General features: G+C 38.6%; 1 protein-coding gene across 2 annotated transcripts in view; it reads right to left on the bottom strand.

Annotated features, from left to right (window-relative positions):
- Positions 1-14561, bottom strand: part of LOC119863686 (aldehyde oxidase 1-like) — an 88223-nt gene that overhangs the window by 45733 nt on the left and 27929 nt on the right. For both annotated transcript variants that reach the window (XM_038422439.2, XM_043505555.1), the window contains 4 exons: positions 11131-11240; positions 10076-10260; positions 4093-4255; positions 3211-3303 (listed from right to left, as the gene is read on the bottom strand). In XM_038422439.2, the coding sequence (XP_038278367.2) occupies positions 3211-3303; positions 4093-4255; positions 10076-10260; positions 11131-11240 (551 nt within the window). The remainder of the gene's footprint in view (positions 1-3210; positions 3304-4092; positions 4256-10075; positions 10261-11130; positions 11241-14561) is intronic.

Genomic DNA, 14561 nt, shown 5'->3' with positions numbered 1-14561 from the left:
GCCCTGCTGGGTTGACCATGGGTAAGCCACTGCACTTGTTCCCCAATCACCCTTTGCTTTTGTAGATTGTAAACTCTTCAGGGCAGGGACTGTCTACTACAGCTTTGTCCACACACACAAATTATAATTATTTCACTAAATCAGTTTTGAAGCAAGTTAAACTGGTGCATCCCACCTGTGTGCAGAATCTGAAAATTGGTTTGTGTCCCTTATAACAAATTATCTGAAGTTGTTTACCTTAATTACATTGATATATGATGCTCTAAAACTGACTTCAGAGTATCCACAAAAGGAGTCTACATTGACTTAACTAAATCAGTCTACATTAAGGTAAATCAGTTCAACTTGCTTATGTAGACAGGGCTTGTGTGTTTGTACAATACCTAGCGTAATGGGGTCCTGAACTTGATAGCGGCCTCTAGGAGATACTTTAATACAAATTATAATGGGTTTGCCATTTCAAAGATCGCTCCAGGTTCACTGAGGAATCAAAAATTGCAAACAGAAAATGCAGTGAGATTAACAAGCAAAATAAATCAGGTGCTACCACTGCATTGAAAGGAAATGTAATCTCATTTTTATTAGCACATAAATCTATGCAGAGCAGGAGCTCAAATGATGGTTCTCTGAACCATCAGCCACCCTTCTCCACATACTTTAACATGCCACTAAAAAAGAGATTCTATTTCCTTTCAGTGCTGTGGTACCTTTTTGCTTATTAGTGTGTGCTATATTTTCTGCCTGTTTGACATCTTTGGTTCCTGAAGGGAGATGAAGTTGTTTGTGAATTCTAATTCTAATGAATGGGAGATATGATATGGAAGCTGTACCCTTTTGCTGTCACTTTTTAAAGGTTGCTGTTCTACTCTCACAAGTGGGACCCAAAAAAGGATTTGTCATTTATATAGGTAAGATTATCCAGAGTTATAGCAAGGATCTAAAAATGCCAACAAAGAAGCAATTTCAGAGGAGATTTAAACTCTCATGCTTGAGGGTATATGTCAATCTCTAACTACTGGGGGATAGTGTTTCCTCTGTGGGGGGCTCTCCATCCTCTGAAGCTTCTGGCACAGGTCACTGTCAAGATAATGGACTAGATGGGCCACACTGATCCATCCAGTGTGCAATTCTATGTTCCTACATGCAATGCAGTCAGAAGTACAGCTTAGGAGCAGCTAATCAGCCCATTTATCACAATATATTAATATCCTGTTGCAAGTTTCTAATAGCTCATCATTCACTACAAATGAACTTTTTGAACCTACTGAAAAACCTTCTAAATCTGTAAATGGCTACATGTGACACCGAGTGGAGCTCTGTGCTTACAGGAAAATCTACTGAAAAGGAAAGCTATTCCTCTTGTTAAATGGGGATGACAAGTTTTGTCTACAATGTTCAATTTTATAAGCAGTGTGAAAGCCAGTGGCGTATGAAGCCAAACAATTACTTAAGTTTCTCCCTGTTCAAACATGTTGTGACAATGGAAATACTAATGAAACACTGACTCTGACCTAGATTTGGATCTATAATATAAGGAATGCTTTCGTCCCTTGTGATATGTTGTTGTTACAATGAGGTATTTTTTCTGCAGTTGTGTAAGCCTCCAGATGTTGTTGTTCCTGACTTTTCTCATGTTTTAGCAAGGAGAAAAAAGCCACAGTCACTCTTTGTTTTTGCTAGAAAACTGACTTTAAAGTAGTATACAACTTACTATGCCTGATTCTCCTCTCACTTTACACTAGTAAGAACCATGTGTTTACTGCAAGAAGTCAGAGTTATACCAGCAGAGAATATGGCTCTCTTCTGTGTAATTTCACATGAAAATAATTTTGTTTAAGAACTATTGACAATAGCACATTATGATAGAATAATAGATTCTTCAAGCACTTTGCATCCTCCTCCTATCTCTTCCCCGCTCCCCCCGCTACCTCAGATTTATACTGGTATAAGAATCTTCTCCCTTGCAGCTACTGCACCCTGGAACAGCCTTTCTGTATCTCTTTGCCTCATCGATGCCCTAGCTCATTTCAAATTTCAACATCTCTTTCCACCAATTACCCTTGCTGCTTAATTTCTCTTCCCCTCTGTTTTTATTTAACTCTAATTGGAACATTTTAAGATACAATGTTATATTAATACAACAGAAATGTTTTCAGTTTTCCATTGGCTCCCATTCCCACTGTCACATAGGGTGTAGCCCCAGGAATAATGCTGCTGTTTCCAGATCACCATCACGAGAGCTGGGCATGAATTTTTGGACTAAACTTTTTTAATCAGAAAATGCCAATTAGTCAAAACCAGAACGTCACAAATTTCCTGTTTCAAAAAAATTTGAGGGAAAAATAAGCTTCAGAAATGTCAAAAAGTCCTCTTGTCATTTTCTAAATGAAAAGTTTGATTTTTCAGTTTGAAATGACTTTTTGTAATTTAAGTTAATTGATAGGAAACAAAAATGTAAAAAAAAAAAAAGAGTCAAAATTAAAATGAAACATTTTGAAATTATCAAAATAAACATTTTGATTGCCTTGATACAAAATTGTTTTTTGATTTTTGGTTCATGAACATTTGAGATTTAGACCTTTTGTCCTGATTTGGGATGGGAAAGAAGATTTTGAAATCTCAAAAATTCTTGCAGAACAGGAAAATTTTGTCTGCACAAGGACATGAAGAATAGCTCTCTGCTCCCCTCTGCTGCTAAATTTTACTTGAACACATGATGATTTGAAAAGCATATTAAACTAGTGTTAAATGTAAACTAGTAAAAAAAAAAGGGAAAGCAGCATTTTTCTTTTAAATAGTAAAGTTTCAAAACTGTATTGAGTCAATGTTCAGTTGTAAACATTTGAAAGAAACAACCATAATGTTTTGTTCAGAGTTACAAACATTTCAGAGTTACGAACAACCTCCATTCCCAAGGTGTTCATAAATCTGAGGTTCTACTGTACTTCATCACATTTCTATACTCCATTCCAATAGCTTATGTCCCTGTAAGGACTGAGCATGTACTAAAGTAGGGATAAGTTGAAATAACTAGCATTAAGAAAACTGAAGCCATAATGACAAATGAGCTTAAATCAAAACCACAGAGTTCAGCATCCTCAGTGCTTTGTAAAATCTGTATCTGGCCTTCACTGCTTGGGCTCTTCTTGTATCTTAATTTTTAACAATGTCTTTTAAACTGAAAGGGAGTATTAAAAGAGCCTCACTGACCTGGTATATTTGTTCACTCTGGGGCATTTTGGGTTGGAAATCTTGTAGGACACTCCCATATTTCTCTGATATGTCAGGACACCGATGGGGGTCCTGAAAGAGAAATGTTTTAATAATAATAGTTATGTTTTCACAACACAAACATTTCTATTAAAAGAATTAGCAACCACAGTGATTGAACATAAGCCCAAAAAAGTAGCTGAAAATGAAGTGAAGAATGTTGAGCAGTCATAAAATATTTATTTAAAAAATACAAAAAAAAAAAAAAAGCATTTGGAGCATAACACTACAGCTGTTTCAAGAGACCAATGAAAGGGATTGCAGTAAGAAGAGGTTAACTTTGTTTTGAGCTGTGAACAAAACTGACATAGAACCTTTGCTGCTGGTGGTGAGAAAGGAAAAACTCGGCTTGACTCTCAGAGCCCAAGCTAAGTTTGCAAGGCTGGCAATTAGATAAAACATTCCTTTCTTTGGAAACTGAACAGATTTAATACAGGAATCCTTCAGAAAGAAAACTCAAAATTAGAACCACACAATGATATCTGAACAGATTTTTGAACAAGTCTTCTCTTCAAACCAAAAAATCATAGCGTAGTTAGTTTGTGACATTTATGCACATTGCAAAGTCATTTATTTATCCCAGCTATTTGTCCTTTTGAGAAGAGATAGACCACGCAAGATGATCTCGCTCTTTTTTTAAAATTTTTTTAATTTTTTTAGTGTGAGAGCTCTTTTAATAGTGGCATTGATATGTTATGTATTTTTAATTTTTTGGTGAACACATAAATTATGCTCAGTACATGCTACAAACTGGAAAAATAAATACAGAGTACAAGACCTTTCACTAGACTGCATGAAAATAGACCCAGGACAAGAATTTACCATCTTGTTCAATGACTGAAGCACTTCCAGGTAGAATTTGAAGAGGAAACTGACAATCAAAGTCCTTCTATATTCCACCTTCCCACCTGGGGCTGAGCCCGGCAGAGAAACTTCTTTAAGAACCAGTCTGCAAGCTTCATCCAGCATGTGCTCATTCCAATGCCTGGCAAAAATAATAATACTGCAATCAGCATATTAGGCACAGTGGAATGAATTAAATGGTGACCACACTAACTTGCTTATATCGCAGACATGGGCATGATCCTTCTCACAATGAAGTCAATTGCTGTTTGGATTTCAGTGGGTGCAATATTGGGAGTTTGATCTGTAACACAGCGTGGTTCACATAGAACAGCTGCTACTCACATGAATAGTCTCAATGAAGTCAACATAATTGAGCCCTATATGCTAGTAAAATAAATCAGCTTTTTTTAAACTATGAAAATTGGTTTAATTTAGGGCTGTTGATTAGTCACAGTTTACTTAAGCGATTAACTCAAAATAATTAATTGTGATTAAACAAATTAATCGCGATTAGTTGCACTGTTAAACAGAATATCAACTGAAATTTATTAAATATTTTTGGATGTTTTTCTCCATTTTCAAATATATTGATTTCTATTACAACACAGAATACAAAGTGTACAGTGCTCACTTTATATTATTATTTTTATTACAAATATTTGCATGAAAAAATGACAAACAAAAAACAGTATTTTTCAATTCACCTCATACAAGTACTGTAGTGCAATCTCTATCGTGCAAGCATAACTTACAAATGTAGATTTTTTTTTTGTTACATAACTGCACTCAAAAACAAAACAATGTAAAACTTTAGAGCCTACAAGTCTACTCAGACCTAATTCTTGTTCAGCCAATTGCTAAGACAAACATGTTTGTTTATATTTATGAGAGATACTGCTGCCTGCTTCTTATTTATGTCACCCGAAAGTGAGAACAGGCATTCACATGGCACTTTTGTAGCCAGCATTATGAGGTCTTTAAGTGCCAGATATGCTAAACATTCGTATGTCCCTTCATGCTTTGGCTACCATTCCAGAGGATATGCTTCCATGCTGATGATGCTCATTAAAAAAAATAATGTGTTAATTAAATTTGTGACTAAACTCCATGGGGAGAATTTTGTGTCTCCTGTTCTGTTTTACCCAAATTCTGCCATATATTTCATGTTATAGCAGTCTCAGATGATGATCCAGCACATGTTCGTTTTAAGAACACTTTCACAGCAGGTTTGACTAAATGCAAAGAAGGTACTAATGTGAAGATTTCTAAAAATAGCTGTAGCACTCAACCCAAGGTTTAAGAATCTGAAGTCCCTTTCAAAATCTGAGAGGGATGAGGTGTGAAGCATGCTTTCAGAAGTCTTAAGAAAGCAACACTCAGATGCAGAGACTACAGAATCCAAACCACCAAAAAAGAAAATCAACCTTCTGCTGGTGGCCTCTGACTCAGATGATGAAAATGAATATGCGTCGGTCCGCTTTGGATCGTTATGGAGCAGAATCTGTCATTGGCATGGACACATGCCCTATGGAATGGTGAAAAGAAAAGGAGTACTTGTGGCACCTTAGAGACTAACAAATTTATTAGAGCATAAGCTTTCGTGAGCTACAGCTCACTTCATCAGAGCTCACGAAAGCTTATGCTCTAATAAATTTGTTAGTCTCTAAGGTGCCACAAGTACTCCTTTTCTTTTTGCGAATACAGACTAACACGGCTGCTACTCTGAAACCTGTGATTATGTATAGAATGGTGGTTGAAGATGAAGGGACATATGAATCTTTAGCGCATCTGGCACATAAATATCTTGCAATGCCAGCTACAACAGTGCCATGTGAATGCCTGTTCTCACTTTCAGGTGACATTGTAAACAAGAAATCGGCAGCATTATCTTCTGCAAACTGTAACCAAACTTGTTTGTCTGAGCAATTGGCTGAAGAAAGACTGAATGGACTTCAGAGTAGCAGCCGTGTTAGTCTGTATTCGCAAAAAGAAAAGGAGTACTGGTGGCACCTTAGAGACTAACAAATTTATTAGAGCATAAGCTTTCGTGAGCTACAGCTCACTTCATCGGATGCATTTGGTGGAAAAAACAGAGGAGAGATTTATATACACACACACAGAGAACATGAAACAATGGGTTTATCATACACACTGTAAGGAGAAAGAAAAGGAGTACCGGTGGCACCTTAGAGACTAACAAATTTTTTCAGGTGGTTCCGCAGTTTCTTTGAGAGTGTGTGGCACAAGCTGTCAGCATAGTCTGTGTGGTATGTAGATTGTAATGGATTTTTTAGCTTCAATCCTTTCGGTATGATGTCCATCTGTTTGCATTTGGAGAGGAAGATGATGTCTGTCTGTATCTGTGCGAGTTTTTTCATGAAGTTGACAGATTTCCACTCTATACGGCTAAATTCAGTGCCTTGCATAATCACAGGTTTCAGAGTAGCAGCCGTGTTAGTCTGTATTCGCAAAAAGAATTTTGCGAATACAGACTAACACGGCTGCTACTCTGAAACTGTAAGGAGAGTGATCACTTAAGATAAGCCATCACCAGCAGCAGGGGGGGGAAAGGAGGAAAACCTTTCATGGTGACAAGCAAGGTAGGCTAATTCCAGCAGTTAACAAGAATATCAGAGGAACAGTGGGGGGGGTGGGGTGGGAGGGAGAAATACCATGGGGAAATAGTTTTACTTTGTGTAATGACTCATCCATTCCCAGTCTCTATTCAAGCCTAAGTTAATTGTATCCAGTTTGCAAATTAATTCCAATTCAGCAGTCTCTCGTTGGAGTCTGTTTTTGAAGCTTTTTTGTTGAAGTATAGCCACTCTAAGATCTGTGATCGAGTGACCAGAGAGATTGAAGTGTTCTCCAACTGGTTTTTGAATGTTATAATTCTTGACGTCTGATTTATGTCCATTCATTCTTTTACGTAGAGACTGTCCAGTTTGGCCAATGTACATGGCAGAGGGGCATTGCTGGCACAGGCTCTAAAGTTTTACATTGTTTTATTTTTGAATGCAGTTATTTTTTGTACATAATTCTACATTTGTAAATTCAACTTTCATGATAAAGAGATTGCACTACAGTACTTGTACTAGGTGAACTGAAAAATACTATTTGTTTTGTTTTTTACTATGCAAATATTTGTAATCAAACATAATATAAAGTGAGCACTGTACATTTTGTATTCTGTGTTGTAATTGAAATATATTTGGATGTAGAAAACATCCAAAAATATTTAAATAAACTACAAGAATACCATTTAACAGCATGATTAATCGCACAATTAATCACGATTAATTTTTTTAATCGTTTGATAGCCCGAGTTTAATTCTATTAAAAATTATCACTATACAATAGATAATGGCCTGAACTTTCAGAAGGGACTAGTGATTTTGGATGTCAACTTGAGACATTTTAAAGGGGTCAGATTTTCAGATGATGGATGCTCATCTGAAAGTGATCTCTCTTCTGAAAATTCTGCTCTTTTGAAGTATATTGCACAGTTGATTCTATATGGATACAAATCCCAAGATGTAAGAATATAAATGTATTAGCAGGGTTATACCACTGGCCTCAAGATCAAGAAATGGAAACTGAGTGCACAATGTCGAGAGAGATCAAAGGGGTAGCAAAATATAACAAAAAGATAATGGGTGGGAGGGCAGCTTCAGCTTATAAACTGATCAAATGGCACAAGAGGACAGAGTTTAGAGAAACAACTTATCAACATTTTCAATTATTGCCAGGGCCCACTCCATCACAAAAAGGATATTGCAAGAATTACAGGGGATTCAGAGAAAAATCAACAGAATAATCAAGGGCCTGGCAAAGCTCTCAGTTAAAGAGAGGTTGAAAAGATCATGACTTGACTTGTGGTCCTAACTGCTTTAGGCACTTTTGAAAATCCCAGCCACTGTATCTATTAGAGCAAATCTTGACACTCAAGAACAATAATACCAACTGTCAGTGCCTAAACCAAAAAAACCAGAACACTGTCTGAATACATAGAAAGCCAGTTAAATATAGGGTTGATCCAAGAGCTCAGACATCTCTCTCACGTAGAAACACCTTTGAGGGCAAAAATAGATTTGTCATTTATTTTTTATTAGTTTTTGATGAACTGGCTATAAACATGAAGGATATAAACAAAAACTCAGAAGGGCTAATTTTATTTGTTTACATATTTTTATGAGACAGTCATTGCTGTGGCATCTGGTTGGTCATTACAATTAAAAGGAGTGCAACATAGTGTCAGAGATAATCAATTTAAGGCCCCGATTCAGCAAGCATGTGCCTTAGAGGTTTGTTGAATATGGACAGACTTAGGTACATGCTTACGTGTTTTGCTAAATAGGCATCTATTTGAATAAACTGTAGGTCTGCCATGATGTTCAATGAAAAGCTTGCAAAGGGAAAAGGGTTGTCAGGAACTCACACTACATGAGCTGCACAGAAAGCATGCAATTCTTATTTAACATTTTAAATTGGGTGCTCAAAGTGAAAGGAGTATTTATTTAGATATAACAAGTGCCCACAATTCAGGGAATATTAGGGATTGTTTAGGAACAATTAACTCTGTCCTGTCACTATACAGAAAGAATAGAAAACATGTAGAGCACCCTTCTGATCCAAAGGACTCTTTGTAGATCAATGTCCACTGTGTACCACAACAGATAAGCTTACTTATGGCCTGATCTAAAGCCCATTTAACTCAATCGAAAGTCTCCCATTGACTTTAAAGAGCATTACATCAGGGCATTATTTTCACTTGTGATTAGCACAAGAATTTGAACCCAGGTCTAATGAGTGAGTAAGATAATACCCTATTCCAAAGTGCTACCTAGTTCCGAGATTAATAATAAAACAATCAATGCTTTAAATTACAATACTCAAATATCTTACCCTCTTTACATAAATGGTAACCTGACTATTTAACCACACCAAGTAGTTATTCAGCAAGACTTATGTTAGCACAGGAGAAATACTAAAAGTGACGTGAACTCCTTCCAAATCCAATTCAAAATTGGGTCATAAATTGCATGGGAGAAACAGTTCCCAGGGGTTTGTTCACAGGCCCTGAAATTTGAGGAGGTTCAAGTTAGAACAAGCTCAGTTTTCTGATGGTTAAATCATGTTCTCATTTTTTCCCATGCTGCTCCTTACACATGGGAAAAACTCCCAGTTACAACCTGTACCATCAGTGTCATTTCCTCCTTCAGGTCCCTCCTTACAATGCACCTCTGCCAGGAGCATAAACAGAGAAAGCTGCACCTGATCTCTGCTAGCTAGGTGGTGAGTTCTGATTACTGCTACTGATTGGTTAAGAACAGTGCAGAGAGCTAGTCAATGCTAAAATACCATATCCCTGTCCTCCCCAGCCTCAATGGGGGATGCAAGTTAAAGTAGCCCCTAGGCATGCCCTAGTCTACATTCAGGGCCACACCCAACCCTGGCCGCCATTGAACTGCAGAGGCATAAGTCCCCTCAGGCCCTTTGCTGCTGGTACTGCTAATGCAGGTACGAGTCCCTCTTCAGTGCCCACTTTAGAACCCCACTCCCTCATACTAATTAATTAGCAGACTCTTCGGAAGTTTCAGCACAGCTGCTAGAGACTGAATGGATGAAGAACAAGTAGAGGTCCCTCCAGGACAGGCTGGGGCACAACAGCAAAGTTATGTAGTGACACTAATAAAGCAACTGTACCCGCCCTGTGGAGAGACATTTCAATGATCATACCATTCATATGTGGACTTTAAAACTTTTAGAATAGAAAAGTGTAAATACTCCATTCTGGGGTGGGGAGTTGACTTAGCACTTGGGGCTGATCTGTGTTCATCTGGTGGATTATAAATGGCACCAACCATTCTGTAAATAAAGGATCTCCGTATTTACATTAAAAAAACAACAATATTCAAATCTGAAAGATGTCTAAAGCCTCTAGGAATTCATACGGTACCTCCCTACGAGTGCCTCACAGGCTTGTTTTGCACAGATGGTGGTAGAGCCAACGCCGCCATAGAAAATGCCAAAGTCCATAATTATGTCTGTGCCTTCCGCAAAGAGTACCCTCATCCCAGCATTAGCAATTGGTAGAGAGTTTTCCCGGCGCTGGGCCTGTCGGAATGCTGATACAAACTCCCCCTAAGAAAAATCAAACAGAGGCCAAGAAGTATGCACAGAAATGTAACATGTTCTAATAGAGATCTACATGAACTAAGGTAATAAATACCATAGAGCATGGATTCTACTTCCAAAACATTTAGGACCATTCATTCCCTTCCCTTAACCATCCAATAGTTCCCTCTTCACTGTTGTATTGCAAGCAACCCACCTCCCTTTCCATCCCCTGAAGAGCCCTGGTCTGACCCCCCTCTCACAAACAGTTATTGAGAGGTAAGGGGGAAATGGGAGAGGGCCGCATTTAGAATGGGAGACAAAACTGAAAAGGCTCAACCGCTGTCTAAACCTTCAGACTCAAGCACAAATCAAGCCAGTATTTCAACTCTATCTTCTGCTTTTACAGATCTTTTCCTTTAGTCATCTAAATCTAATTAAGTCACATTTTTATTCAAGACCAGAGATGTGCGACTGCCTGCAGGTATCTCCCAAACAGTCTTCTTACCAATTCCCAGAGATATTGCCCTTCCACAGTGTTACAGAATTACTGGTGACACAGCACCAAGCAAACAACCTTGTCTGGTGCAGCAACTATGTGTGGAAGCATGGATCATGTATCAATCCTATAGTCCCTACGTAGGCAAAACCCTCAGGAGATAAACAGGAGCTTCATCAACATAAAGACTGGAGGTCTTGCCAGGCTGCAAATGGGCAGCGTCCTGGGATAGAGAATATATCAATGCCCTCCAAAACATTTCACTGGTTGGGTGGTTTTTATTTTTTTTAAAAACCACAGATGGTACTTCCTCCTCCTGTTCTTTCTTTAATTTCATATAAACACTGGTTGAACCATCCTTATCACAAATCAAATGCAAACATCACAGCAACATTTACCTTCCTGGAATGAGGGATGTGAACAGAGACTAAGACTTCTTCAGGCATAAGGGTATTGTTACCAACTCCATTGGCAAAAATGTCACTCAAAGAAATCCACCGTGTTCCTTCTATTGGAGAAAGCAGAAGTGGCAATCTCTGTACAATGAGAAGTGAACTCTAGGCAGTTTGTGTGTGTAAATCCAATTTAATTGTCAAGGAAGAATATGCAATACTTCTGCGAAAAGAATTACTTAAAGTTCATATAATGTCCCAACAATAGCATGCACCTTAAATATAAGTGGTCTCTCTATTTTCAATAGCTACCAGAGGAAGAATTTGTATTGTGTTTTCCTTTCTCTTTTTGATCAACTGTTTTGAAAGTTAAAAAAAAAAAAGTCACAATTTTATGAAATTAATGATTAAAACTGGGATTCTGAAAGGGACTTAAGGCAGGGAGTTAGATTTCCAAAGAGAGTTGAGCACCTAACTCAATTAGGCCCTTTGAAATTCCCAGTCCAAAAACCTTGTGACTATTTAGGCATCGTCTACACTACAGAGGGTTTGCTGGTACAGCTATAAACCAAATCCACCCTGTAAGTAATTAACAATAAACAAGGAAATACAAAGGTAAACAGTCCCACAGTTTGACCTTCAGAAGACTTAATGTGCCTAAATGCCAGTCTGAACTATCTAAAAGCAGGATTAGGACATCTGGCAAGTGTCCCTATATTTGCAAATTACACACTGTTCTGAAATATCCACCTAATTTAACAATACACATGACCATATAATGGAGCAGAAAAAAGCAACAGCTAGCAGACTTTCTCCTAAAGCATTCCTATTTTATATATATTTAATTCACCAGTGTGTTTCCCCCCCCCGCATCATAAAATGTTTACATGGGAACACTAGGAAATTAAAGTTAATATAATATCTTAGTCAACACTGTGTAAATTGATCCACCTTGTTGAAACAGTGTTGGAGTGTTAGGACATTCTAAATATAACATTATGCTTACAGGAAATAGTGCTCCGATCATCATTAAAACCCACTGCTTATTTATATACCTAAACTGCTAATTATGTCTGTGAATAGCCCAGGTGTTTCTATCATGTTATCCTCATCTCCCTCCATTTGTTTATATACCCACTTGTTTTGGTTCAAGTTGTGCCCTAATCTGCCAAAAAACTTTTGCATGTGCTTAACTTTATGCAGATGAGTAACTTCCACCAAACTCAATGGGACAATCTGTGTAAAGTTTAAGCATGTGCAAGTGCTTGCAGGATCAGGGCCTTAGACTGTATATTGTTTGGGGCAGGATCTGTCTAATATGGCACCCAGAACAATGGAGCCCTGATCAGATTGGGGCTGAAGGCGCTATCATAATACAAATAATAAATATGATTAATAAGTGTACATTTTCTAAACACTGGTGTCCTTTATGCTTTGCATATGCTGCATAAAGTACACAATGTGTTAGCATCAAAGGAATTTGATGTTTATTAAATTTTAAGAATAATTCATTAATAATAAACCATATTTAATATTTACATTGGTTAGCTTCCACAGGCCTCATGCAGGTCCCAGGCTTCCTATAACCAAAGGATCTTTGGTCCAAAAAGGTGAAACACCCTCTCCCAATCCAAGGGGAGTGAAATTTCAAAAATGGCTGCCATATTATGGGGATTATTCTTACAAACGCCACATGCAATAATGACAGGTTTCAGAGTAGCAGCCATGTTAGTCTGTATTCGGAAAAAGAAAAGAAGTACTTGTGGCACCTTAGAGACTAACAAATTTATTGGAGCATAAGCTTTCGTGAGCTACAGCTCACTTATCAGATGCATTCAGTGAAAAATACAGTGGGGAGATTTATATACACAGAGAACATGAAACAATGGGTGTTACCATTGTAAGGAGACTGATCACTTAAGTTGAGCTATTACCAGCAGGAAAGCGGGGGTGGGGGCGGAGGAAGAAAACCTTTTGTAGTGATAATCAAGGTGGGCCATTTCCAGCAGTTGACAAGAACGTCTGAGGAACAGTGGGTGGGGGGGAGGAAATAATTTTACTGTGTATAATGACCCATCCACTCCCAGTCTCTATTCAAGCCTAAGTTAATTGTATTCAGTTTACAAATTAATTCCAATTCAGCAGTCTCTCGTTGGAGTCTGTTTCTGAAGTTTTTTTGTTGAAGAATAGCCACTCTTAGGTCTGTAATCGAGCGACCAGAGAGACTGAAGTATTCTCTGACTGGTTTTTGAATATTATAATGCTTGACGTCAGGAACAGTATCCCCGCTAATGTCACGGCTAACCTGGTGGCTGACCTTTGTGACTCTGTCCTCACCCATAACTATTTCACATTTGGGGACAATGTATACCTTCAAATCAGCAGCACTGCGATGGGTACCCGCATGGCCCCACAATATGCCAACATTTTTATGGCTGACTTAGAACAACACTTCCTCAGCTCTCGTCCCCTAATGCCCCTACTCTACTTGTGCTACATTGATGACATCATCATCTGGACCCATGGAAAAGAAGCCCTTGAGGAATTCCACCATGATTTCAACAATTTCCATCCCACCATCAACCTCAGCCTGGACCAGTCCACACAAGAGATCCACTTCCTGGACACTACGGTGCTAATAAGCGATGATCACATAAACATCACCCTGTACCGGAAACCTACTGACTGCTATTCCTACCTACATGCCTCCAGCTTTCACCCAGATCACACCACACGATCCATTGTCTACAGCCAAGTTCTACGATACAACCGCATTTGCTCTAACCCCTCAGACAGAGACAAACACCTACAAGATCTCTATCAAGCATTCTTACAACTACAATACCCACCTGCTGAAGTGAAGAAAGAGACTGACAGAGTCAGAAGAGTACCCAGAAGTCACCTACTACAGGACAAGCCCAACAAAGAAAATAACAGAACACCACTAGCCATCACCTTCAGCCCCCAACTAAAACCTCTCCAACGCATCTTCAGGGATCTACAACCTTTCCTGAAGGATGACCCATCACTCGTCACAGATCTTGGGAGGACGGTCAGTCCTTGCTTACCGACAGACCCCCAAACCTGAAGCAAATACCACGACAGCACCCACACACCACACAACAGAACCCAGGAACCTATCCTTGCAAACAAAGCCTGTTGCCAACTGTGTCCACATATATATCAGGGGGACCATCATCCATAGGGCCCTAAATCACATCAGCCACACCTATCAGAGGGCTCGTTCACCTGCACATCTACCAATGTGATATATGCCATCATGTGCCAGCAATGCCCCTCTGCCATGTACATTGGTCAAACTGGACAGTCTCTACGTAAAAGAATAAATGGACACAAATCAGACGTCAAGAATTATAACATTCAAAAACCAGTCAGAGAACACTTCAATCTCTCTGGTCACTCGATTACAGACCCAA

The sequence above is a fragment of the Dermochelys coriacea genome, chromosome 11, assembly GCF_009764565.3.
Source record: "Dermochelys coriacea isolate rDerCor1 chromosome 11, rDerCor1.pri.v4, whole genome shotgun sequence".
In the NCBI taxonomy this organism is placed as follows: domain Eukaryota; kingdom Metazoa; phylum Chordata; order Testudines; family Dermochelyidae; genus Dermochelys; species Dermochelys coriacea.
This window is presented reverse-complemented; position numbering and strand designations above follow the sequence as displayed.